The following is a 27,630-nucleotide window of genomic DNA, read 5'->3' on the forward strand; positions in this document are numbered from 1 at the left end:
TGAGATAAATTTGGTAAGAACATAACTCTTTTGAAAGGTGTACAGAGTTTTTTGTGGAAAGAGTTTATGTTTTTGAGAATCTAAAAAGTCAAAAACCAAATTAGGATAATCCACTAATTTTTTTTCCTTGTAATGTAAATCTTATAAAGATTAAGAGAATCCTTAGAGTATATCTTTAATTATTTGGGATTTGATGACAAAATGTATTAATGGTCTTACTAATTTTGAAAAGAAAATGAAAAGCTCATTTTCTCTGTTACAAATTCACATTTGAAGTCCAAACTAGTTTGAGTTTCTTTTGCTTGCGAGAGACGTGCCTCATTGAATAGGAATTTATCGAACTAACAGTCGAACCACCACGCAACCATAGAGACATGTTCTTCATAACGTGTAGACATTAGTACATGTTGATTTGGTCACACTAGATTAGAACACACTGCTTCTGTTTGAAAATAAACAATTAGTTAATCCACAATATCATCCATCTAGGATAATTAATAGTCGGAAACAATATGAATCATTTCCCCAAAGAGGTAAAAAAAAAACAACTTACTACTACCTTTCATAAATCTCATTTCGGGAAAAGTTGGTTTTTTTTGGTAAAGCATTTTGAAATTATTCACACATTAAATAAAAGTAGAAAATAAAATATTAGTGAATCAATTAGAATATTAGGTTTCCAGCAAAAAAAAAAAAAAGAATATTAGATCCTTCAATTTGATATTAAATTAAAAAAAGTAAAAAAATGGGTTAAAAAAACAATTGAAAATAAGCTTTAGCCCGGGAAGAATTCCTAACTTAGGCACTTCAGACTATATTGGGCCATACCGATTATATTCAACTTTGTTGTTCACATAATCAAAATCAAGGGTGTTAATATTCTCACCCCCACAACATGATAATCTCCCTGCCTTAAGTACCAAATTAAGTACTAAATCTAAAACAAACTACAACTTTACCTACAAAATGATTTAAAATATGATTTTTTGTGGATATGATATACCGACCATAAAGATCATCTCTACAAAAATTCAATTTGTTTGACAATTTTTAGCATTAGCAAAAGATGATTGCAAAAACTCGACATTTTTGTACCACTATATATTTTTTCAAAAGTAGACAATAATTTTTATCTAAGTTAGAGGATATCAAACGAGTTGAATTTTTTTTAGAGATGTTTTTTATGGTTAGTGGATTATATCTACCAAAAATTAGGGTTTAAATCATTTTGTAGGTGAAATTGTGGATTGTTTTATACTTGGTACCTTAGTTTGGTACTTATTTTAAATACATAAGTAAAGTAAAGTTTCACCTAGAAAATGAATTTAAACCCAATTTTTTGTGAATATCATATACTCACAATATATACCATCTCTATAAAATTTCAACTCATTGGGAAATCTCTAACCTATACAAAAGATGATTACAAAAACACTATTTTTTGAACTGTTAGATTTTTTTTAAAAGATGACAACAATTTTTATCTAGGTTAGATGTTTCCAAATGAGCTGAAATTTTGTGGAGATAATTTTTATGGTGAGTAGATGATGTCTACAAAAAATTGGATTTGAATTCATTTTCTAGATGAAGTTTTACTTACATACTTATTTTAACTTCTAAGATCCGGATATATATATATATTGAGGGGGTTTATATTTTTATATATTTATATATATATATATATATATATATATATATATATATATATATATATATATATATATAGGTAGACATCAATTTCATAGACAACAAAAAAACAGCAAAATTTCAGCCGTTGGATCCAAACAAATCCATATCAAGATTAAAAAAACAATATTTCAAAATGGACCTCACAAAATACGAAATTTCAGTTTGAAAGCTCACAAAATACAAAATTTTGGTGGAGAACTCACAGAAACTCAACAAACAACAAACTCACGAGGGTTTTGAATTCTTTCCTCTCTGCTCCAAATTAAACATTTTGTGCAGACAAATTAAACATAGGTAAACACAAAATCAAATAATCTTCATACAATTCGTCCAAATCATCTCCAAATTCAAACCATCGAAAATTCAAACCCAAAATCAAATCACCCCAAATTGAAAACTCAAATTGAAAATTTAAAAATGGAGTCACAATATGAAGGATAGTGAGTGGATTGGTTATGAGAGATGGGTAGGTTTTATTTGAATTGGGGTTTTGCTTCATTGTGAGTTTGGCACTGCAAGTGGCAAGGTTCATTTGAATTGGGGCGTTTTTATATCAACTAAAATTGGTAAATTCATTATTATTTTTTGTGGGTTTCATGTGCGAAGCAGTTTGTGGGTATCAATTTTTTTTTGTATATGGTATGTTGAATTTTAGTTGTATGATAGTTTTCTGTGTGAATAATTAGATAGAAGAAACTTTTTTCATATGAAGCAATCAATCCGATCCATTTGTTGCGAATTTTGGGAAACTGAGTTTATTGTATACATGCTAGCTAGTTCTTGCTTCTGTGGTTCTAGTCCTCCTTTTGCTCGTATGAACGAATTATACTTAACTTTGTTTGTATTTTGATGGTCCAACTGAGTATAGGTGCGTGATATTTATTAGATTAAATGTCATACAAAAAAAATTAGACATTTTGTTATTCAATGATGCTTCTCTAATGGACAATTAGAGAAAACAAGAAATTACTTAATGTTAATCTTATATATTAGAAAGTTTGTACGATAGATTGATGGTTTGTATGTGTGGGATATTAACTCAATAAATTCGTGTACTTAAGGTTTTGTCACTTGTAGGTTTATTGTTTAATGGAGTTTATTCTTTATTTTGGTTAACATGGGGATTGTTGATTTGTAGAGAATTGGTTAGTACGAGCTTTTTCCCTACACACTTTCACCAAGTATAGGAAATTTGACTTACTTAATTAATGTGATTAGTCATTGTTTAAATTGCTTTTCACCAAGTATAGTTGTGCTTGTTACCTATGTTGCTTAGTTTTTTTTCATAGGTTTTTCTGAGGGTATATATTGGCAGTGGAATCGTTTGAAATTTGAGTGTAAACACATTAACAGACGCTTTACCTTAGTGTTTTTTTTATTAATTGTTTTTTTTCATTTGATTAAATATTTTTTTATCTCTTTAATAAATAGTGAAATTCCATAAATAAATATGGTGCCCAATATATGGAAGTGCATTGTTTAAGAGAATTTCAAGAACATCAATGAATCCTGGACGTTGTTTTATCGTCTGCGAGAAACATTCGAATCGTCTTCCAAGGGAAATGAGATGTATTTTCTTCAAGTGGAACAATAACGAAGACAATTATAGAAGCTTTTCGTCGTCAAATATCAATGTTGAATCAAATTATTGTTTTGCTACTCCAACTCCAACTAAGAGTTCGGTTTCTATTTACACAAAGAGGATAACGACTGATTCAGATATTAACTTTATCGGCATTCATATAATATTTAAATTATTGTTAGTTTGTCTTATCTTAGTGGTTATGTGTTTGATTAAGTACCTAGTTAAGGTGTTATTCTCCTAGTTAAGGTGGTTATGTGTAGATTGGGCAAAGAGCATTTTCTAATGCCTTAGCTGAAAAGGTAAAGTTTGTAATGGTTCTCATTGTATTTTTTATTTCTAGAATTTATATTTCATTTGTTACATTCGCCTCTTGGTTGCATGCACGAAAACACCCAAGATTTCATCAGTTGATCGTATAATTTGCTAAAGTTTGCATTTATGTGATGCCATTTTTTTCAATTTGGCTTGAAGTTGGGCATTTCGTTTGTAGTGTACCCTGAAACCCTTTTTCGTTTTTTTATTAATTTGTAGTGTACCCTAAGAACAACTATTTATATTGTACCAATTAATTTGATTTTTTTTTTTTTTTTTGGTCAAGAGTGCAATCCACAATATTTTCTTAACATTTCCACATCTATATCCATTGTTGCTGCTGAGTTTGGAAGAAATAAAGCTGCTACTTCTTTTGATTCCCCTGCTGCAATTGGTGATCTTGCTATCTTCAAGGCTAAAGAAGTTGGAGTTATGGATTCTTGTTTCATGGTTGTCCCTATCCCATATAGCTACCACATATTGAAGTTATTGAATTTTCATAATTCATAAGTTAGTCTTGTTTGTAAGAACAGAGTTTACAAAATGTAATTGTTTGTGTCTATCTATGAATTGCTTTGTTGATTATTACTTAGTATTTGTCATATTTGATTGTATCGTGGATAATTAGAGCCCAAAATAAATAAATAAAATTGGTGTTTTCAGTAGACAACAATTTCACTATATTTAAAAATGAGGTTTTGTTGAGTTACTTTTACAGGTAGAAGAATTGTTGCACACTTGGAGATTGCCTATCTGTGACCTGTTTGGAGAACAATAGAGGAGTCAGAAATCTTTGCAAGTGACTTACAAGCTCAATTTTTGCCAATTATGTTGTAGTAGGGATGGATGGGTATCAATATTAGAAACTTCGCAAAGCATAATATGGGGTGTTAGCCTCTAGTGTGGTTAATGTAATCAGTAATTTTAATGGGGGACGGGTGATGATGCAAGTTAATTAGCATAATGTAATTGAATATTGGGTTTAATGTGACTTCCGAAATATATTATGGATTCTTATTTATAGTTTATGTGTTTATATTCCAAAATTTAATGTATATCCTATCAAATCCAAAGCTTCATTTAAATTCATTTTCAATATATAGGAGAACATCCATAACTAAAGAAAAGAGGCAAGGACATGGTCAGTTAGGTGTGCCATGTTCTATCAAGCGAACGTGGACTAGAACAACTATAATGATCTTTGATAATGTTCTGACAGAAAAATAAACTCTAACAGAAAAAGGAATTCAGGCTATAGATCAATACATCCTAAAGTCAATCATGCATCAATCCATTGAAAACAAATTGCTCGAGCTTAGCACTTCAAAGTTGCTATTACAATGGTATTGTATTTGTTGTATTTGAATGGCAACAAAGATAAACACATATGAAAGGCAAAAATACATTATTATGGTTAAATTAACATAACCCATCTCCTTACAATATCAAAACCCTATCCATTAACTCTGACATAACCGAAAACTCTTACATAACACACCCTTAACTCTGACAGAATTGAAACTGAAAACTCTGACAGAACACACCCTTAACTTTGACAAAACTTAGCTTGCATCAATAATCAATCCTTCACAACACCAGCTACATTCATTGTAACTGCCGAAGTCTTCCCAACAAGTAAAAAACACCGCAAGATTTAATCCAAAACTACTGCAAAATTGTAGGTATGCAAGTAATGTCATCTCTAACAAACTAGAAGTCTAGATACTCTTTGAGCGAGTTAAAACCTAAATAATTCATGAGCAACATATCAGTTTACACAAAATGGCAAAGAATAAATTCTTCAGAAGCATCGAAGGATCACAACCACAACATAATCACTTTCATATATCAAGTAGAGGGTCAGAAAAATACCAAAATGCACAAAACATGTGCACCCCTCTAACATATCATAGATTACGTATTAACCAACAACTCAAGCAACCTAACAACCAAAAATACTTACATTTCACAAATTACATAGTATTTTTCTCCGGACAATTTTTCGAGTCATGGTTAGCAATATTTCAATAGTTTTTACACATGCTTCATGGATTGTTTAGGGCTATCTCTCTGGGGGATTTCCATCTCTCCGCTTTCTTCTTACTCCCTTTTGTTTGAGAAATTTTGGGATTCAAAATCAATATAATAAAATAAAGGGATTTGGAAGTCAAAATCAAATAAATTTTTATATCAAATTAAACATTAATATTACAACCATAACATGTGAGGTATCAACCAAAGGCTCTTCAACTAGATCATCTTCATTATCTTCATCTCCTTCGTTCGAAGTTATATTCAACATTGAAACATACTTAGCCATTTCATCCGTCTTTTCTATAAAATAGGAATAAGTCTCAACACTATTCCCTACATCGTAAGCCACTTGAAAAGCAATCTTGATACAATGAGCCACTCTCAAAAGTTCATGGTTTTCATGGCCGACTACTAATCCAGTATGAAATCCGCTCTATACATGTTTGCCTTTTGCATCCTCCGCTTCAAAAGAAAATGCCTTGGAATCTCTTCGATTTTGTAACGCTGAAAAATTTTTTTAACATGTGACCACAAATTAAGTAACCCCATAAACTGAAAATAATTACATTCACAGTCTCCCTCTAAGGTTCCTCTATTGAAACTCACTTTCCAAACAGGACTTCTCAAATAAAAGCTCGGGTCTCTCGAATTTCACCATTTAGCTTAACCGGGGCTCCATTGTTGACAATCTCGTCCCCATCAATTTTGTAAAAGCTCATCTTTGTCTTGAGCATCTAATTTAGCTCTCCACCCTTTAAATTCATTGAATGCATTAATCATTCCATTGACAATCTCGCCCCCCATCAATTTTGTATCTTTGCACAAGGAGGAAAGCATTTTTAAACATTCGCAATGTATAAGGAACTATGCTTTAGCCACAATTCATGAACTATGCTCAGTGCAGTAATCAACTTCTCTTTCATTCTTAGTAATCAAAGCCAAAGATCTTTCATTACCATGCACAAACTCCATCAATATAGTGCTCGAATTTACGAATTGGTCATAATGAGAATTCATTGATTCACTCCTTCCAGTTGTATGCATAACAAAAAAAATGTGTCATTGAGATAACAAGAAATACATTTCTCCCGCATATTATACATTTCTGTCAACCAAAGATTTGTAGACAACTCATTATTCTCTATTATTGTACACCATATTCTTTCAAAATCAGCAATCTTATACGAGTAAGAAATAATGTTTTTAAGGTCAGTTACCAATGTCTCAGTTTTAGTAAAAGACAACTTCTCTTAAAATTTATGCATAATATGCCAAAGACAATAATGATGACGAGTATCAAGGAACACTTTTGCAATGGCTGTAGTCATCGCTCTATCCTGGTTAGTGATGATTGTAGTTGGCGCATGACCACCCATGGCTGCAAGCCAGGCATTAAACAACCATATGAATATATCTTCTGTCTCATCAAGTAACAACGCGCAACCAAACTGAATTGACTGCATATGATGATTGACTCTAGTAAAAGGGGCTAAAGGCATAGAGTATGCATTCGTACGATATGTGGTATCAAAAGAGACAACATCCCCGAAATACCATACTGCACTCGAGATCTCCCATCAACCTAGAAAAAGTTTACTGCAGCCCCATTTTGATTTAGATCAATAACGTAGTAAAACTGGAGATTCTCGGCACTCTTCGCATAAAATATTTAAGTACGACAGTTGCATCACCTTCTTTAGGCATCTTTCTAGTCAAACCATAATGATGGTTCCAACAATCTTTCTTTGTAAACACAACTTCTTCCCTACTAAAAACAGCTGCAACTTTACCGATAGGTAAACTATTTTCACCAAAAATCTCAGTCAACCTCTTCGCCGCTTCAAGTATATTTTTGTTCGATCTCATGCAATTTCTCTTTGCTAGACTAACCGCAAATCCATGGCTATGGTAATTTTTAGCATAGCTTACATAATATATATATTCGTGTTTTCTTTTTGTAACATGCATTCTAGCGGGGCAACTACACTTGACAATGCTAGTATTTCTAGAAATACCCACTTCTCCCATTTCTCTCTTGTTATGGACCCTTTCACGTGAACAAACTATTAAACAACCCTAGCTAAATACACATCGTCTTTTTTCCGATCTGTCGACCGAACACAAGTCACAAATCTCTCTTGTTGACCATACAGTTTGTAGTAAGTCTTTGCGTCGTCAACACTACTAAAAATCATACCTACAAATGGAGCAACTAGTTTATGCGTTTCTCTATCCGGAGATTTATTCAACGAAAACCCAACAACTACGTCCTTGTCAATATTGATTGTTACATTATCTCCCATTGACTCCATTTCTAAATTTTGGGTTTGAGTTCAAATGCTAGCTAGCAAGGGAAAAGGCTTTCGGTGGTTTGAATTTGGGGTGGTTTGATTTTGGGTTTGAATTTTCGATGGTTTGAATTTGGAGAATATTTGGACAAATTGTATGAAGGTTATTTGATTTCGTGTTTACCTATGTTTAATTTGTCAACACAAATTGTTTAATTTGGAGTAGAAGGAAAGAATTCAAAACCCTTGTGAGTTTGTTGTTTGTTAAGTTTATATGAGTTCTCCACTAAAATTTCAAGTTTATATGGTTTGTTAATTATCTCTCTAAATTTTGTATATATATATATATATATCGAGCTTTATATATATATATATATTATTCAAATTTCAAATTTTTTTGTGGAGATACTATCCATAGTAGGTGAAAAAAAATTTCTTATTTTGTGAGGTCCATTATATATATATATATATATATATATATAGGGGTAGGTTCCGTTTTATTTTATACAACGTTTTTTAATCTTGATTTGGATTTGTTTGGATCCAATGGAATTTTTATCAACGGTCTAGAAATATCGATTTTGTAATTTTTTTTTGGCAAACTTAGAAATTTTTTTGTGGAGATTATATCCATGGTGAGAACATCTTATCTAAAAAATTGAAAACATGTCTAAACGTTGTATAAAAGTGTTGTAGAACGAACTACCCCATATATATATATATATATATATATATATATATATATATATATATATATATATATATATATATATATATATTACGCTAACTTGACACCCCTAAATGACTTCCCTATTTTACTGTCCTTCCAAACATGGACCTACACAATGAGTTATTGGATGATTTTTTGTGGATGTGATCTCCTCAACACGGATATTAATTATCTCAACCAAATATGACAAAGGTATTAAATATTCCATTTTTCAATACATCAATTGCTAGAGGGGGGAAATTTTATCAGTTTCTCCAAAGCAGTTGGGGATTTGTACATTTTAACAAACATGACACTTTTGGGTGGAAAAACTACTCATAGTTTTGCATATTAATTTTACTTGTAACATATTAACATTTCGATCCTTGTAGAACCCCATTATGATTTTGAATTGAATAATCCAATTGATAACCATAATTGAAAATATTATATGAAACTGAAGCAGATGTATTATTTAAAGGGCTCCCTTATTTAAATGATGGTGTAGAGAGCAGTTCAGTTTTACATCACCTAACAACCATCATCGTAACAAATTTGTGGACTAGTTTTGCAACACTTTTTAAAGTTCAAGTGATTTATTAATACAAAAGCGTGTACTTGCTTACGTGTTAAAACTTCAAAGTTAAAATTAGTGGTTAGGCCACTTAACACCAAATATTTGGAGTTACTTGATTACCCAATGAAGCTTTCTTTACTATTTTCAGACATATTCATGTACAATTGAGACAATTAATAGGCTGATCTGGATATCATGCATGTTTGAACGAAAACAGCATATCATATTATCATCATACCCTGTGTTCAATATAAGCCATTTTCAGTTAGATATAAGCGAATGTAATATACAAGTGTATCCAACTCTATTACACACTGAAGTTATCTTGTTATTATTTTTAGTCTATACCTAAATTCCACTCCATGGAACCTCTGCCATTGGACGAAGTACAGTTACTTGGGCCAACTCACCCATATATATACTGCAACTTTGCAGCCATACCATCTCCGTATTACTTCCCAGAAGATGGAGCTGCTTCTTTACTTGGACACCATATTGGTGCCCTTGAGTCTCTTCCTTACTTTAGGCTACCATGGCTTGTTATGGCATATCTGCAAGAATAAGCCCCATCTTAGAAGCATTTGGATCAACAGAATAAGAAAAAGATTGTGGGTTCTAAGCATCACAGAGGTAGGTCTTATAGTTACGTTGTTCAAGCTTCTGTTTGTTCTCTTATTCCTCTTAGCTAACATACTAAAGTCTTTGAGGTATTAGAATTAGATATATGTTCATCAACGAAAAGAAAAAGTTAGTATGAGTTCCACTGTTACCTCCTGTGCTAAATAAATACCGAAGAGGCCTGATGAGATTGTTTGCTTAACTAGAATAATAAATTTGCTTCTGCAGGATACCAATGATAAGAAGTTGATGTTGTCTCTTCAAAGCTTGAGAAACACCTTAATGATCACCATACTGACCGCTACAATAGCTATTACCCTAAACATCTGCTTGGCAGCATTCACAAACAATACATACAAAGCAAGCCATCTCCTCCAGGATTCATACTTTGGTTTGCAGTCCAGCCGAATCTTAGCACTGAAGTATGCATCGACATCCATATTTCTGTTGATTGGTTTTCTATGCAGCTCAATGGCCCTTGGATGCTTGAATGATGCCCATATCCTTGCTGCTGTGTCGAGGCTTCCTCCAGGGTATGTGCAAGGCATGATGGAGAGAGGCTTCTTGTTCTCTTTTATAGGCCATAGAATGTTCTATATCACTTTACCTTTGTTGCTATGGTTGTTTGGGCCTATACCAATGCTACTGTCATCTATGGCCATAGTTTGGGTACTGTATGGGATTGATCTTGCTGATGGCGGATTCAAATCGGAGTTGCCACAATCAAGCACAAGATGTTGTATCCATTGACAATATGCATCTGGTTCAAATAAAAAACTGATGTAAATTGACTGGTTTAATTGTAGACATTAACTATTGGTGTCAATTAAGAAACAGAAGGTCATACAGATGCTGTGTAACAGCCAACGGTGCTTGTGCGTTCGAGTCGTTCTAGTTTACTATCCAAGGCGAGGATAGTAAACTCACTAGAGAGATGTCCTGTTGTACCAGAGAATACATTGATGGTCCAATGAAGCCAAATTCTTCCACAAATTTTGCTCATATGATACCCCTTTCTATTTGACCTTCTCTTATGAGGCGTTGCTCACTAGTGCAGCATTAGGCAATGGCCTCTGTTGAGAGTGACGGCTCTGAGTATAATATCACTCACAGAGTCACAGTGCAATAACTTCATGTGAACTTTCATCACCCTCCATGTTTCTTTTAAGGCTGCTTAATGACTCGTAAATTTCCAACGTCCAAGGAGAAGAGGAATCCCCGGAAAGGAACACAATAACACTGTCTTTGATCTCAATCCAACTGCACCCAGGAGTTTTTTTCAATCCCTTTTCCTTCATTGACACCCTTAAATTTGCTGCCTTGTCCCACAGTTCCCCTTCCCCATATAAACCTAACAATTGAACATAATTGCTTCCTCTGGTTGATTCCAATTGCATTAGCTCATCAGCAGCTAATTCTCCAAAGGCTATATTACGGTGGGTACGAGAAGCAAATAACAGACACAACCAAACACTTTTGTCAGGTCTAATAGGCATTGTCTGGATCAAATTATGAGCTTCATCCAAATAACCAGCACGGCCAAAGAGGTCAACCATATTCACATAATGCTCCATTCTAGGCTCGATCCTGTAGTCTTCTTTCATTAAGTGGAATAGTCTAACTCCTTCAGCAACCAATCCAGAATGGCTGCAAGCGGAAATAAGTGCAAGAAAAGTAATGTCATCAGGCGATTCTCCATTTGCTCGCATCTGACTGAACAATCTGGTCGCTGTTAAGCAATCCCCATGAGATCCATAGCCAGCAATCATCGTATTCCATGTCACTACACTTCTACTAGTCATGTTATTGAAAATGCATTGGGCGTACTTTAAACAACCACACTTAATGTACATGTCAAGTAATGCATTCTCTACTTGAAGATCTGACTGAATATAGAGTCTTATATAGTAGCCATGAACAGCCTTTCCTTTGAGCAGTGTTGTTAGTGAGGATATTGCTACAAGGGAATTGGTAATGGATACAGAGTCTGGAGTTAAGCCACGGTGTATAATTTGTGGAAGAAAACTGATGGAAAGCTCAGGAAGGCCATTACGGTTGTAGCAGCAGCTTATAGAATTCCAAGCCACTAAATTCTTTTCAGGCATTTCAGAAAACACACTTTCAGCCCCATCCGGTAACGCACATTTTGCATACATATCAATCAAAGCACAACCAACAAAAGCATCAGAGCTCATACCATTCTTCATTGCAAAACCATGGATAAGACGACCTAATTCAGCATGCTCCAGCGCAGCAGTAGCACTGAGTATGCTTGTCACAATTGTGGAATCTAATCTCACGCCATCAGCTTGCATAGCTTTGAACAAGTTCAAGCCCTCTTCATACTTCATATTGTGGAAAAACCCAGATACCATTGATCCCCAAGCAGTTGTGTCCCTTTCCTTTATTGTACTAAACACCAATTTGGCATCCTCATTGTATCCACATTTCGCATACATAGTCAACAGTGCACTCTGTACAGCAGTACTACTCTGCACTGGCCTTTTGATCATTTCACCATGAACTCTTCTACCAAAATCATAAGAATTGATTGTACCACATGCTGATAAAATATTAGTGATAGTGAAATGATCGGATTGAAGCCCACTAAATCTCATCTCAATGTAATTCTCCAAAGCTTGATGACCATAATTACTAAAAATACACGCTGAAATCATTGCATTCCATAATACAATTTCTTTATCTAGTACGCCATCAAAGACTCTCTTTGCATCTTCTACTTGCATAAATCTCCCATACATTGTGACAAGAGAAGTACAAACATAAGGTTCCCACTCAAAACCAAACTTCATGACATCACAATGAACCTTCATACCAAATTTCAAATTATCCGCATGCGAAGATACCATTATAACATTTGAAAATGTTGCAGACCCAAGTTTGCAATTGTCCTTCTTAGCTTGACAGTAAAGCTCAAAGCTCTTCCCCCACATCCCATTCTCACAAAACCCACCTATCATTACATTCCTAACCACAATACTACTCTTATCCTCCAACTTATCAAAAACTCGCCACGCATACATTGGACAACCACATTTCATGTACATATCTATCAATGCACTCTCCAAAAACGCATCCCACATAAACACATTCCTAACAATGTATCCATGAATCTGTTTCCCAAGAACAAACTCACTACAAACACCAAGTACAATACAAAGAGAATACGCGTCGGGCCTAATGCCCAACCCCGTCATTCGACAAAACTGAACAATACCATCCTCAAAACATCCAAACTTAAAGTACCCGTCAACAATAGAGTTCCATAGAGTAATATCTTGTACACAAACTTCACTTTCAGACACCTTAACAAACACATTAACTGCATTAAAAAGAGACCCACATTTTACGTACATGTTAACAAGAGAAGTTGCAATAAATGGGTCAAACTGATGACCCAGTGTAATGACTTTTGCATGGAGTGTTTTTCCATGGTTTTGGTATGAAAGTGCAGCACAAGCTTTTAGAAGTGATGGGAATGTGTATTTATCAGGTGTTTGATTATGGAATGTTTGAAGAGCTTCTAAGTAATGGCCTTGTTTTACTAAATTTTTTGTTTTTGAAGCTGTGCTGGGTAATGATATATTTTTGGAATGACAAAATGTAGAACATTTTCGAGATACGTAATATTTGAAATGCATGTCAATATTAGTGGTTGGATGTAAATGTTTTTATTTCAGCTAACTTATAAAATAGTGAACAGATTAAAGGGTGCAAAATGCTTTGAAATTTAATGTTGCGAAATAATGTGGTATGGACTGAGATTTCAAAATTTGTAATTGAAATAGTATACTGCATGGCAGTGGGAAATAATATGGTATGGACTGAGATTTCAGAATTTGTAATTGAAATAGTATACTGCATGGCAGTGGGGCGTGAGCGAGAGGGAGAGAGAGACGAAGAGGAGATGAGGATTGAAAGACAGAAACCAACCAAATCACACACCCGTCGTTGAATATGGGGTTGGTCCTTGTTGTTTACGTAAAGCAGTAATAATATCAACAAGAAGCAATGCCATTTCACATTTTCACTGTACGCTAGTTCTATTGATGTTTGACGAATGCAGCAACAGAAGGCAATGGAAGTGCAGGAATAGAGGACTGGGGGAAGTAGTATGGAATATAGGTCTCCTGCTTTTAGTTTGTTACCAGCAGATTTTCATTTCAGCAGCTGGAAAACCAAAACAACAAACAAGCAAACACTACGAAGCGGAACGCATACTTCATTATCCCACTTTGTTATGTGTATAACCTTGACTTTGACGTGAAGACCAAAACTTTCAAGGCAGACTTTGTATGGAATAGAACAAGTTGTAAAAAAAAAAACACGGTTTATGCGATCTAAGCTCATAATTTACTATCTCTTCAACAATCTTCCAACGCAATCTCAATGTAGTTGCAACCTACTGAACATTTGAGTTCATTCTGTATCAAAAAGACGGTATTGTGAGCCATACAACACTTGTATCATCTTTAACATTAACACACTAACACTTTATAACGACCGTATGCAACTTGGAAGATCTCAAGACAAAAGCATATGCAGGGCAACCCCAATGCAAAGCATGAACAGTAGACCAGATTCCTCTGAAAGATACGCAAGGTTCCGTGTTTCTATCTGTTCACCTTTTTGTAAGCTCATTTGATGCTTGCGTTAGGAATGGAAGATGTGCAAGGTCCAGCAGATGTCATGAATGGTATTCCCTTAAAAGTGGCAACACCCTGGTCATCCGTATGAAGATGCTGCATCCATGAAATACAAATCATCGGTTTTATATATAAAGCACATCTTGTACCAATGCAATATATTGGAAGAACTTAAACTATATGTAGCAACCGAGCATAAATTCTTTCACTGCCACCCCAAGCATAATATAACGTAAAAGACTGCTACCTAAGCTAGGTTGAGTATGTATAGCTTGTGTTTCATATGGTTCTTGTTGTCCTGGTAGAGAGGTGTCGCAACAAATCACAGCAATTTGAAGTTTAAAATCGGTGTGAACTTTGCAACAAATAAAATATGAGACATGCTTAAATAAATTAAAAATAAACACAGCCAAACCTAGAATCTACTTCCCTCTTCATATAAAACGCTACATATAATGAAGTCATCCAGGATTGCTTGCCAGAAACCAACACAGCAAAAATACATACCGGTGTAATCTTCTCCAACTGTTTCTTTTTAGGGTTTAGAACATCTTCTGGTTTTTCGTCGTGCCTAAATGGACAAATAACACGAGTTAGACTTCATTCTTTCAAGAATTATGACATAAGGAAGCCTTCTAAAGTATTGCTTGTCTAGTTGTCTGCTTTCAATGAGAATAGGCAGTTCAACAAGATAGTAACATTCAGTAATAATCAATGACTATTGGAAAATGACTCGAATGAGGTTAAATATGTCCATTGCCAGTTATTAACCACACACAGTTGTATGCCCTCTGACATAGTGTTTTGACCCTTTGAAAGAGCATCTTCATTGAGTGCAAAAACGTTTGTAATAGTATTAGTAAGTAACTTACCCGAAATAATGAAACACACAGACACACACACACATACACACACACAAACACAGAGTACATTCAGATACAAAAGCAGATTAAAAAAACAAGATTGCTGCCATAAACAGGTTCCACTATGTTGATGACAATACTCGAGTATTTCACTTTCTTCTATTTAATGAATCATTCAACTCATCGCACTCTCAGATCAGTAAATTGTTAGAGGGTACTTATTAGTGCTAATGTATAGGACTACATTGCATTCTTATTAAACTGATAAAGATAACTGATAATCTTCTATTAAAAGGCTTGAGAACTAAACCCTAAAACAACCTATACCTAAAAAAAAAATTGCCCAAACATAGGACATAAATGACTATCCTAAACCTATATCTCTAACAATTAGAACCTCCGTAAGGCCATATATTCATAGATCATTACACATGTCAAGGTAATTATATGTTCAAACAGCAAGTGTAGCTTTCTTCGCATATCAACATATGGCGAAATCACACTAAATTATTTAATTACACAATTTGATAATATAAGGTTTATTCCATTGTGACTTGGTTTCTGTCAGATGAGTTTCAACATGGACTTTTTTAGGCCAAATATGTATTCAAATTCAAGTTCAACCTTCTTCCATAAACATGTAATTAAATGTGTAATTTTGGAAGTAGGCTTACCCTGAAAAGGTAACACGCTCCCCAATTTTGGCCCCTTCTGGAGGAAGCAAAGGTTCCACAACAGTCTGCTCCGAATTTGAAGCACAGAGCACCTGAAATTAAAGTTGGTCAGTATGACATGTACAAGCTTAACCGTGTTTGTTCATCATGTTGGCATTACTTTGTATAAAATAGTACACTCAATTAGAAAGGACCAACTGATCATTTTTGGTTGAGAATATAGATGTGTCGAAAATCTATGAAAGGGTTATTAAGGATTTAGAAAGAACTTGTATAGGAGTATCGACGGCTTAAGAAGGGAAAAGTTTTGCTCCATCACACATACAAAAGGCTCCTGACATTGCAAATTTGAGACAGGCTGTGATAAAAAGACATACCAGTCCGGAAGATGCCACGTCGCGTAGCTTTCCAGGCTTCACGTTTGTAATCAGAGCAACTCGACGGTTCTGCAAGATAGATCATTCTTAAATGAACTTTGGAATGTAACTTGATCAATTAACAAACCAAAAGCCGGAAGTCTAGTGAAGCTTCTAAATATATTAAAAGTCTGATAGAGCCAAAAAAATGATTTAATGGCTAACTGCGGCAGGAGTATTTATATTCTTACCAGCAATGCATCTGGACTGCAATGCTTTGCAAGACCACTGACCACTTGACGAATGCCACCGTCTCCCAAGTCTATCTCCTCAACAAGTAAACTGTGTAATATTCAGGTGGTTACAAGATAATATCATAATACTATGAAAGCTACCGATATGTAGTTATGTACACAAATTGCCATAATGAAATGACTTCATGCCTCCATGGTAATATCAAAATGTAAAAACAAGTTTTAAATCAAGAAAAACAAGAGGAAAGCTATTGGGTATACCTGTCTGCAGATGGATGCTTCCAGGCTTTGCGAATAAGGCCAACTTGTATATTAAGCAAACTAACGCTAACTTCAACATCCTTCGCAGTTGATTCTTTTTCTGGTGCCTTTTTCTTCTCCTCGGTAACTTTACCATCTGACCCACCCTTTTTCTGGAAGATCCAAACAAACACAGCAAGATGTCATAGTGTGGACATTATAACGACCATACCAAAGAGCTTAACACAGCTACAATTGACATCATGCATCTAAAGGATGGAACGTAAAGAACTGCAACACAACATAACAAGCAGGCTACCTTAGGAGCACTCTTCTTTGAACTTGTGTCTGTTTCTAGCTTATCATTCATCTCTGCGTTTGAGATGGCCTCCAGCTCATCGGTCTTCTTTGAATTCGAGTCTACTTTTGACTTCTCATCTGTTTTTGGCCCCTGCACACTCTTTTTGGAACTCGAACTGGCTTCCACTTTAAAACCATCTTTCAAGACCTACAAAAGAAAATCAAACATAAATATCAAGTGCGCACATCACTTCCTCCAACTTCAGCAAAGTAGAGAATGTGGTATGACAAGGAGTCCCAAACTGGTCAAATGTTCTTTTAGCATTCCATCTAAACAGGTATGCAAGCATATAACAGATTTTTCTAAGAACACAAAATGAAATATCTAAGTGCACCAAGACTAACTCAGGAGCAGTAGATATGTATAAAATGTAGGAAAAAAACGCAAGAACGGTTACAAACATTTTACATGAAAGCTAATCTAATGTAAAGATTACTCACTGGAGGATCAAAGCAGGTCTTCTCCACTGGCACTATTTCAAATATTTCCAAAAGATCTTCCTTGTTCTACAAAAAACAAATACCAATAAGGTGAGAGAAATTACTGACAACCAATGCGTATTTACATTAAGAAAGGTAACACTCCACTATTCAGATGAAAGGTTCAATATTATACATACCTTCTGTTAGAAATTAATTTAAAAACCTCTAGAGTGGATGGGATTGCATCTTTGTTTGTTCAAAAATTTTAGACGTGACTTGAGATGTACCTCTTGACCACTTTGTTCTCAAATGGGAAAGTCTCATGAGCTGAAGAATGTTTTGAGCATTAGTGTTTATTTTTTGTTGTTTGCTTGTATTCGTTGCTTTGCTTTTACCCTTCGAAACTTTACATCCTACTTCCCCTTTTGATTCCGATAAAAAAAAATGAAAAATACTTGATTGTTCTCTACTTGCCATTGCTACTATTATTTAGTAAGTGATGAAAATGCACGAAATCTACTGAATGTTGCATTTACACCAGACTAGGAAATATTGAAAACTGAGAAATTGCAAATAAATAAAAGTAAATCATTGGCTTGCAAAATATGCAAACCTAACACATTTGAATACCTGGATATAGTCCATCCACCTTAGCACATTTACATATTTCTCCCTCTCTGTAGCCGTAAGACCGATCTGTCAAGTCATATTCCAAAATAGTAAGCTTGTAAACAACAATATCAATGGGAATAAAGTATTTTATGCTTCAAACGTATAATAGACATTCAAATGATATCTTCAATATAAATAAATAAAAAAACGACAGGACAAAGTGCGAAACAATGATCATCACATACCACAAACAAATGCACAGCCGAAAACACGACAACATCTGCTGCAGAAGGGTTAAATCCGTCCCCCAAGAGAACAGACTTCACAATCAAGTCCTCATTTAATTTTTTTAACAACTCATTGCATCCATCAGAATTTTTAACAAAACTGTCTGCAAATGTAATCCAATTCAACACCTACACACAAAAATCATTGCATTGCATTGCATTGAGGTTTTTAGTTTAAAGTTTCAACAAAACCAATATAATACAATACCTCGTTGTTCTCTAAAAGCCCATCTTTTCCAGATGAATTCAAAATGTTTACAAACAAGCTCTTAACATCACTCCCCTCAACACTTTGATCAGATAAACTTTTCTGCATAATCAATATTTTAAATAAAAATTAGACTATAATAACTAGAAAGCGGAAAAGCTGGTAAATTTTTTTTTTAAGAAATGAGTAAAAGACTGAAGCTTGAGAATGTTACTGGGTCTAATGAGAGATGCTTGCATAGAGAAGACAAGATTGCTTGCTTTTGCTTGGACTCCATTTTTAGCTGCGGTCTGTTTTCTACTACTTTTCATTTGCTTTTGTATAGACTTTTATTGGGCTTTTAAACTATGGGCTTTTGTTTTCATTGGGCTTTCAACTCTGGTATCGATGAAGCGTCAAAACTCTATTTGAAGATGTTTCACTGTAATGTTAGTTAGCAGGAGATTTATGGGTATATATATTCTAAAGGTTAAAGTATTATAAACACAAAAACAAAATGGATGAGAAAACATGATTGTATCTTTCCCCCCATACCTCCCAAAATTGTGTTGTCGCTAATATGTGTTTTTAACTCGTCTTCCATACGAATACTAGAAACACACATATAAAGATTATAACTTTCAGTTGTCCTTATAGCATTGAAAATGTCTTCACTCATCTCACACACTCTAATCTTAACATGGAAGACACCTAACACTAACACTTAGAGACAATAAAAGACACCTAACACTTAACATTTTCAACAACTACAATCACAATAACATAAATGAGAAAATATATTAGAAACAACTTACATCATGAGCAATTTTGAAATGCTCAACGCCATTTCTTTGCTCTCGAAGCAGATTCGCAATTGTGTTTTTGAAACATTGATATGTATGTGAAACTTTTGTTTTTTCTTTAGAGTGTCAGTGATTGCCACCAATACGTGATTTTAATTCCTCTTAATCATGAAAACTGGCAGCCCGCCACATAAAATCCATTTTTATAATTACTGGGGCAACCACTTATTTGGACAGTCTCCATAAAATCAACCCTCCTTTTCGTCTCCAAACTTTTCATATGAAGGACAATATTTTTTAAAAAAATTTGTTATTTTTGTTGTAGAAAAAAAGTTCACCATATTTATTGCCACTCGTAGGATGAGTATAAGACTGATTTTCTACTTACTTTTTTCACCACATTCTCACTTCTTTGTTCACTCTCTTACCTATATGGTTTACATTTTTCTGCTTAAACATTAAATGAAAAGAAAAACCTTACATAAGGTGACGGTGGTGGTAATGGGGTAGTAATACTAAGTGGGAAAAAAGTGATGTGTGGAGACTTGGAAAGCTACTAAATGGAGGTTGGTCGGTTTTATGGAAAATGTTGATTAAGTTGGTGAATAACATTATTATATATATTATTGTATATCGTTTGTTGAGATTATTTTGGTTACTAAGTGTGTTTAATAATTGAATAAGCCGTACGAACCAGCGGGATCACTGATCTGGTTGTATTGGCTTACAACACGATGCCTATCAACGTGTCAATTTCTATAGCAAGAGAGTGTTAGCTCTCTCTCTCATCTCTCTCATCTTCTTCAAAAGTCAAAACTACAATTCTTCTTCTTCTTCTCGTAATCTTGATAATTTTAACTTTTTAAGTATGAAATAAGTAAACTCCTCAATAGCACCATCCATAACTTTACATCCTCATTATAATAGTATATTAGAGATTATTTCATTTGTTCTCACAATATTTCATTTTCTTTTTCAGAGAATTCCACTAATTTGGCATTCTTCCAAGGATATGATGGGTTCACACTTGCAGAAGATGCATACTCCCACAATGACGACGATGCCTGTTTTGGGATTTATGATTTGAGGTGATTTTAATAGGAAAACGGCAAATCAACTTCTATCACATGCCTACATCGAGGAGAGCATTGTTTTCTTTGAAAGTACTTGAATTGAAATCAGTAACATTAGTAATATTTCATGTTATGGAGCCTCATTCATGTTATGTGAAAGTTGAGTTACTAATATTTCTTGAAGGGAGCCTCTTTTCACCCAATAATGTTTAGTTGTGATTTATGAAAGTACTTGAATTGAAAGCTCCTTGTTGCGGTTGTGAAAATTAGTTAGAACAATTTGGTTGGTATGGTATCTATAAACATACAACAAATAACATGTCTTTTGTGAGTTTTCTTTATAGATCGAATTGTACATTATTCATCATCATTATTATGCGTCTATTTTCTAGCCGGCTCATGTGCCCACAATTGTATATCAAAAGTTGCATCTTTTAGAGATACAAGTCTAACCAACAACATTCTAGTGTCGATTGTGTTTGCTATGGTATCTCCTATTGTGGTTTTTTTTTGTGGAGTCGATATTTGCAATTGTTAAGGTGTTATGTTTGATCTTGATAACATAAAGCTAAAAACTTTGAGAACTAGTAAAATATTGGTTTACTCTCTTCAAGTAGTGCCTTTATTAAATAACTTTAAAGATAACTCTCGCACTACACACAAATCTTTGTACACTTCTTTAAAACCGTTATTTATTATTCTAAATGAATTGAAATTTGAGAAGTTTTGAAAATGTTTCATTGAGTGGGCAAATATGGAACCGAAGATGTTGAAAATAAATGCGAACTTGTGTTGTTTATGTATACCAAAATAAGTTTGTTTACCTTCATAATAAAGTTTTGCGCCTCTTAACATTTTATTTTAAAGACAATCTCTACTACTAGTATATCTATAATGATCGTGGCCTCTTAAATTCATCCGGCACTTTTTCTGACGCATAATACCCTTGATGAATAATAAAATCAGATGCCTAGCTATTTATTAATGAGGACTACTTTGTCTTTTTATGTGTTAATAAATTTTCAGTACCGATATTGTCTTTAAATAAAACAATTGCTTAACACCTTTAAATAGGGCTAATCAGTCTTTTCATGTGGGAGTATATTAGAAAACCAAATCCACGCCATTCTGAATTGTACGCTTTACAATAAATTTCATTTAATTAGCAATAATTGGGTTATTTAATAAGAGGTTAAGAAAATGACAAGTATAATCAGATAATACCAACCGATTCTTTTCCATTCTCTCCCATATCTATCTTTCTCTTCTTCATATGCGCCCCTCTCTCTCTCAAATAATGGCGATTCAGTCACTATTTGAAGTTGATATGCTTTCCACCATTTTTTCAACCTTCTGTTTATTTTGCACTTTGAGTCTTTCTTATTTTATTTGAATTGTCTCTATATATTGTCTAATTTGCTGTTTGAAACGTTAGTGTTGCACTTTTCCTTGCATTTGATCTTTTTTCCTCTGTTTTATACTTACTTGCCGAAATTTTGTTGATCTAAGAACTTGAGTACTACTAAATTAAATATGCAATGTCACCCTATGTGTATAATGTTTTGTTTTGAGATGTGGGAATTCGTCTTTTTCTCCTATTTCTTCATTAGTTTGATGTTTACTGAACTGATGAATTGGGCATGTTCTATTAAGAGTGCTCTCAATATGAGGACGGCAGGGATTGAAGACACGGCAGAGGTGCTTGAAAAGTAGTTAAAGTCGGAGATATCAAATATGACACTAGAAGATGCTCTTACACTGGCTAGAGCATTCAGTCGTTATCTCAATCTCATGACTATTGCCGAAACCCACCACCGGTAATCTGATTGTATTACACTACTTCTTCTTGGCTAATTAGTACAGGCATCCACTTGATCTGTTTTCTATTTTTTTACTTGCATGACTTGAGATATCTTTAATGTTTGCATACAGTGTACGTAAGGCGCGAAATGTACCCTTTTTGTCTGAATCTTGTGACGATTTCTTTAATAAGTTGATACATAGTGGGATTGCTCCCGAAGATCTCTATGACACAGTCTGTAAACAGGTTTGTTTTTCCTTTTTCTTTTCCTAAATTGAAGAGGAATATGGTTGTGGTGTTGATCAGTTTTTGCTGCAGGTGGTGGAGATTGTTCTTACAGCTCACCCCACACAGATAAACCGGCGCACCTTGCAGTACAAACACATCAGAATCGCTGTAAGATGATTAGTATGGTGGTATATAGTTTGTAGTAATCGATTTATGCTAACACATTGTTTAGATTTATAAAAGATGTCTTTTGCTTGCAGTACCTGTTGGAGTACAATGCTCGCGCTGATCTTAGCCATGAAGATAGAGATATGTTGATTGAAGATTTGGTACATACCTATCATTAACTATTGTCATGGAAGACTTGGTTTAGATTTTATGCAATTTACACCCATGACTTGTTTGATAATGGTAGGTGAGAGAGATTACTGCAATATGGCAGACTGATGAGCTCAGGCGCCACAAGCCCACTCCAGTAGATGAAGCTAGGGCTGGTAAACTACTGAGTTGAGATAATGTTCTATCTTCTGTTTTTAGTTCTTCTTGTATAATAGATGTTTGTCTTCACACTCAGTTTTACACATTGTGGAGCAATCTCTTTGGCGAGCAGTGCCCCGTTATCTGCGGCGTGTCAGCAATGCTCTTAAGAAGGTACACACTTCAGCTCCAGGTTACTTGGATCTAACTGAGCCACATCGTACTCTTCGTGGGTTGGCTAGCACATGCAATCCATCTGCCAGGTTCTGTGAAAGGGCTATGCATCATTTTAAGTTGTTTCATTCATATATATTTTTGTGTAGAATCTTTTGATCATGCCTAATTGTTTGGCTATTGGAACTTATTTTCTCATTGCTATGCTGGTAACTCTGATGCTACTGTGCTGCGAATATGTGATATTTGCTATAGGTTTCTCATTCTTTTGGAGTAGTGTTTCACTCAGCTCTTTCTTTCTTTTTTTCAGCATACTGGAAAGCCACTTCCCTTGACTTGCACACCAATAAAGTTTGGTTCTTGGATGGGAGGCGATCGAGATGGAAATTCTAATGTCACTGCAAAGGTGAGGCTTTCTACGCTTTGAATTAACTTATTTAGTGCTTAAAACAATTTGTTCACTATTAACTAACAAATTCTAAAGTATGCCTGGATTGGTTTGATACCCTAAGACGAACATATGACCAAATTAACCAACTGTTTGCCTATACCTTGGGTCTGAGTATTCCTTCCTAGCTGATAGATAAAGAAAGATTAAAAGCACTTCTTACATGAACTGAAAAAATTGAATTGATTATAGGAGAGTAAATATGCAAGAAGAGGTAGGGAATGAGGCAAAACAATACGGGACCGTGTGATTCAATAGAAATGAAAAGGAGACTGTCTACTGTGTAATAAACAGATATGACTTTCTTATAACTCGACTTCACTTTCTGGCCCTTATCAGAGGATGAGAGAGAAAGAGAACATGTGGGAGCGAAATATTCACTAATATTTGCTTCCGCGTCCACATTTCTCCCAAGTAATCATTTTGCTATCGTACTTGGCTTTTGTTAAGCCAAAATGAGCTGAAGAAAATTGTTGCCGACTTGGTGTCCTTACCGCGACCTAGATAATTAATTATTCAGTTCCACAGAAGATCACTAGGTATCAATGTGTTACTGTAAATATGTATCCCCCATGACCACGAAAGATCTCACAAGTGATACTGTGGTCACTGATCATCAACTATGTATCTGCTATGATATTCTTAACCATTATAGATTTGTATGAACTTTATTTGTAAATTTTAAAGTGAGGAGAACTTGAGAGCTGCACTTAGTAAGATGGGAGTTGGTGGTCGCTCTATGGAAGACGTGATGGAAAAAGTTAGGAATCGCCATTACCAGGTTTGTAATTCCCAACTGTCTATTAAATCAAGTTCATTGTTAAACTCTTATTTATTAAGCTTTTCTCAATGTGGCCTAATAACGTGGATATACATTTGCACTTGGCATGCACTTTAACATTTGAAGCGGTTCATGGAACCTCTTGTGATGCTGGGATTAACCATCCAAACCAATACTTTACTGACAGCCAAAACATCTTGAAATTAAAGGTAAAGGTTATCTGTTTTGGTTATAGGCCGGCAACATCATTCTAAATATTAATACAATTTACAGAATCAGTGTAGAATCTAGATCCAATCACAACAATTTTGTGCCCCTGTTGGAGTGTTGGGAGACATTTGGTTCATTAATAGTATCATGCCGCTTGGATTCTTAACAGTCTGAAAGCCGATCTGGTTGATGATCTTGTATATCATCTGTTGTCTCATTCCTTTGGATATCAAGATACAGCTTGCTCAATCTTTATAGTACATCAGAAATGAATATGCACTGTTTAGAATTTTAGTGCATTGTCTCGATATATTTTGATCATAACCAGTTTCTCCTTTGCAGAACAATTCCTCGAATTGAAGTATCTGACTATTTTCGGATGTAACAATGGATGTGCTTATGTTTTGCACTTTTGCATACTGAGGTTTGAATCTTAATCTTGAACTGTTTCTGATTGGAAGTTTGGAAATTTTGAAATCGAATTTTTCAGTACTTTTAAGCTTCGTTTTTTTTCCTCCAAAGAAGGATCCTAATTCTTCTTACCTTCATTTCTGCTTTTCTATTCCAAAGAACATGATGTAAAGTTGTAAACTAATTGGGCAGTAGCTTCAATTAGGAATCTGGGAATGAAATTTAAGGGCTAGGTACAGGTGTTCGACAAATCCCACCCCCCCAAAAAAAAAACACACACACACAAATTAATGTAATGGAACACATGTAACCTAATAGAAAAAGGCTCCCACTGACAGCAAAAGTCTATTGCTGATTGTTTTTTCCTTTTGTTCTCTTTACCCTTCACAATGCAATGCAACACATGTATATTGAAAATGAAGATGGTTACTATGAAGGCCCCAGAGGTGGTGATGACATGATAAGTTCCATTTCGTAACAAATCAATAATTATTTTGTTTCCTAATATAACAAATCAATAATTATTCTCTTTGTGGACCGAAATGATGTATTGGTAAACTATTTGTTTCAGTTGAACATTTGGAGAAAAGCGAAAGCCATTGCTCAAAGCAACAAATTGTCTGGCACTGTAGCAGCAAGATCATTTATTAGGAAATTCAAGTCCTTCAGCACCTGTAACAGTAACCTATCAATGTATTTATTCATATATTAGATGTAGAGTTCAAGTAGGTATAATGATAGGGTTTGTGTATTATTATCAATATAATTATTCGAGGTGGTTTGATTTTCTTCCTTCTGATGATATTGTCTCATCTATAACATCATTATTGTTTACATACCTACAATATATATAGTTACAACTTACAACTTACAAATACACTGGATTGTTACTGTTGCATTGTTGCGATCTAACATCCTGTTGGCAATGTAGTGTTGTTACACCTGACTACCTGAACCTAAAAGTTGAAAATACTAAATTCCAAAGCGAGACCCGTAGTATTTGGCTATCCAGAATTCTACAGTGTCATGAATAATAACATCAAACATCGCTGAAGAGTTGGTTTCAAATCATTGGCCTATTGTAAGTAAAAGATGTTGATGCCTATGAGAATAGGCGGGTGTTGTTGAATGGATGGCCTCTTATTTATGTTGATTAGACCACTGGTTCCTTAGTATTCCATACATCTCAATTTTCCATATGCTTAGTATGCAATTGAGTTATTCATCAATGTAAATAAGTGTTTTGGTCATGTAACGCCTATCAAGTTTATGTATGTGTTTGTACAAAAAAAATTGAGCGCTTCATTTCAAATTTCCTTTTTGCTATGATATTTTCTTTAGCTTTGCTACTGATACCGACAGTTTACATGCGTTCACTATTTTTCTATGTTCATGGTGATGAGCGTTTGCTATAAATTCAAGCTATTATACGTGTTATGTTTAATTTTTTTTCCCCTATTCGTCCTGTTATCTATCTACTCTATAGGCGATTTTATCATCTAAGTTCATGTGATGACCGCTGGTAGATATTGCCTCTTCTTCTTATTGTTTTCTAATTGTCTTGAACTGTCTGTTACGGACAACTTATTCATTCTCCATTTTTCAATCCTTTTCGAATTGCGTTTGATTGTGTTTAGTTTCTGATTTCAATCACCAATTAGTTTGTATATAAGCAATCCAGTGTTATATTGTACATCGTCATTTTAGAGGATGGAAAAACACAGTCTAGCTTAGAAACATATGTTAGGGTTTAGGGACCTATTTCCAGACTCAAATATGTTAGTATAGAATTCGTTTTTCTTTTTTTTTACTTTTGATGCCAAGAGTAGTACTCATAACTGGATGTTCTTCTTGGTTTATACATTATAGTAGTGCTTCATTGTATTGCCCTCGTGCACCCCCTCAAAATGTGGTGATGGGAGCAACAAAGAAGGATTCCTGCTATATGAACAATTGAAGTTTTGGGTCCTTTTTGTCACTCTACGCTTCAAACCAATAAGTTCAGTCTCCCTCTGCCTTTTCAATTCCTTATTATTGGCCTCAGAAACTCACCTGTCAATATCAAAAAACATGTCAAAGTTTATGATACAATTCCTTTCTTCAAAAAAGCGCGCCCACCCCCCTACTAAATTTCATAATGCACTATGCTTTTGAATGTAATATTTATGTAATGGTCGTCAAACAAACTTTAAATAAGTCCCTATGCATGTTACACTAACCAATACTTACATCACTCAAATTCACATACTTTACTTACCTTCTTCATATATATATTCCAATAAATTTGTTTGTCAACCACGTGCATAGCACGTGCATCTTGCTAGTATTTTTAAAGAAATCTATCTATATTTCGTTATTTTTATTGTAGAAGAAGGAAATTTTATATGGGATTTTGATCAAAACTATATATCGTAGTAGAGGATATACACGTGTAGCCCAGATGGAATGGGCCGGGTAATATAATTAAGGCCCAAGCCCAAATAAACACT

General features: G+C 34.5%; 4 protein-coding genes across 5 annotated transcripts; 2 read left to right on the forward strand and 2 right to left on the reverse strand.

Moving 5' to 3' along the window:
• Positions 1–9,640: 9,640 nt before the first annotated feature.
• Positions 9,641–13,517, reverse strand: LOC147483641 (Tetratricopeptide repeat (TPR)-like superfamily protein). Its single transcript, XM_086580505.1, has 2 exons — positions 10,660–13,517; positions 9,641–10,572 (listed from the first exon to the last, which is right to left on the reverse strand). Exon 1 carries the CDS (start codon positions 13,472–13,474, stop codon positions 10,928–10,930), a length of 2,547 nt encoding a protein of 848 aa, XP_086436631.1. The 5' UTR covers positions 13,475–13,517; the 3' UTR covers positions 9,641–10,572; positions 10,660–10,927.
• LOC147483642 (transmembrane protein, putative (Protein of unknown function, DUF599)) lies at positions 9,660–10,658 on the forward strand. Its single transcript, XM_086580506.1, has 2 exons — positions 9,660–9,824; positions 10,041–10,658. Exons 1-2 carry the CDS (start codon positions 9,660–9,662, stop codon positions 10,560–10,562), a joined length of 687 nt encoding a protein of 228 aa, XP_086436632.1. The 3' UTR covers positions 10,563–10,658.
• A 632-nt stretch (positions 13,518–14,149) lies between the features above and the next one.
• Positions 14,150–19,106, reverse strand: LOC147483643 (Nucleic acid-binding, OB-fold-like protein). The gene is made up of 12 exons (XM_086578942.1): positions 18,971–19,106; positions 18,757–18,858; positions 18,507–18,677; positions 18,280–18,345; positions 17,668–17,733; positions 17,186–17,374; positions 16,888–17,039; positions 16,624–16,714; positions 16,394–16,462; positions 16,017–16,108; positions 14,987–15,050; positions 14,150–14,575 (listed from the first exon to the last, which is right to left on the reverse strand). The coding sequence occupies exons 1-12, from the start codon at positions 19,031–19,033 to the stop codon at positions 14,471–14,473; spliced, it is 1,230 nt and encodes a 409-aa protein (XP_086435068.1). The 5' UTR covers positions 19,034–19,106; the 3' UTR covers positions 14,150–14,470.
• A 2,684-nt stretch (positions 19,107–21,790) lies between these two features.
• Positions 21,791–25,937, forward strand: LOC147483644 (phosphoenolpyruvate carboxylase 4-like). 2 transcript variants are annotated; one of them, XM_086577986.1, is made up of 11 exons: positions 21,791–22,428; positions 22,544–22,658; positions 22,731–22,808; positions 22,901–22,969; positions 23,056–23,134; positions 23,215–23,291; positions 23,602–23,697; positions 24,427–24,520; positions 24,647–24,729; positions 25,073–25,154; positions 25,713–25,937. In XM_086577986.1, exons 1-8 carry the CDS (start codon positions 22,346–22,348, stop codon positions 24,427–24,429), a joined length of 600 nt encoding a protein of 199 aa, XP_086434112.1. In that variant the 5' UTR covers positions 21,791–22,345; the 3' UTR covers positions 24,430–24,520; positions 24,647–24,729; positions 25,073–25,154; positions 25,713–25,937. The 2 variants fall into 2 exon arrangements, with proteins under 2 accessions (XP_086434112.1, XP_086434111.1); XM_086577985.1 differs by lacking the exon at positions 24,647–24,729.
• Positions 25,938–27,630: the final 1,693 nt, after the last annotated feature.

The sequence above is a fragment of the Coptis chinensis genome, chromosome 8 (assembly GCF_015680905.1).
Source record: "Coptis chinensis isolate HL-2020 chromosome 8, ASM1568090v1, whole genome shotgun sequence".
Taxonomy (NCBI): domain Eukaryota; kingdom Viridiplantae; phylum Streptophyta; class Magnoliopsida; order Ranunculales; family Ranunculaceae; genus Coptis; species Coptis chinensis.

What these genes read in the sequence shown, in the direction of transcription:
- LOC147483644 (XM_086577986.1), top strand. Translation starts at nt 22,346, where the DNA reads ATGACACTAGAAGATGCTCTTACACTGGCTAGAGCATTCAGTCGTTAT. An exon ending in ACAAACACATCAGAATCGCT is followed by an intron (nt 22,809 to 22,900) that starts GTAAGATGATTA and finishes TTTTGCTTGCAG; the next exon opens with TACCTGTTGGAGTACAATGC. An exon ending in TCAGCAATGCTCTTAAGAAG is followed by an intron (nt 23,292 to 23,601) that starts GTACACACTTCA and finishes TCTTTTTTTCAG; the next exon opens with CATACTGGAAAGCCACTTCC.
- LOC147483642 (XM_086580506.1), top strand. Translation starts at nt 9,660, where the DNA reads ATGGAGCTGCTTCTTTACTTGGACACCATATTGGTGCCCTTGAGTCTC. An exon ending in GGGTTCTAAGCATCACAGAG is followed by an intron (nt 9,825 to 10,040) that starts GTAGGTCTTATA and finishes TTGCTTCTGCAG; the next exon opens with GATACCAATGATAAGAAGTT.
- LOC147483641 (XM_086580505.1), bottom strand. Translation starts at nt 13,474, where the DNA reads ATGCATTTCAAATATTACGTATCTCGAAAATGTTCTACATTTTGTCAT.
- LOC147483643 (XM_086578942.1), bottom strand. Translation starts at nt 19,033, where the DNA reads ATGGAGTCCAAGCAAAAGCAAGCAATCTTGTCTTCTCTATGCAAGCAT. An exon ending in AGACCTGCTTTGATCCTCCA is followed by an intron (nt 17,375 to 17,667) that starts GTGAGTAATCTT and finishes TTTCTTTTGTAG; the next exon opens with GTCTTGAAAGATGGTTTTAA. An exon ending in AAGCATCCATCTGCAGACAG is followed by an intron (nt 16,715 to 16,887) that starts GTATACCCAATA and finishes AATATTACACAG; the next exon opens with TTTACTTGTTGAGGAGATAG.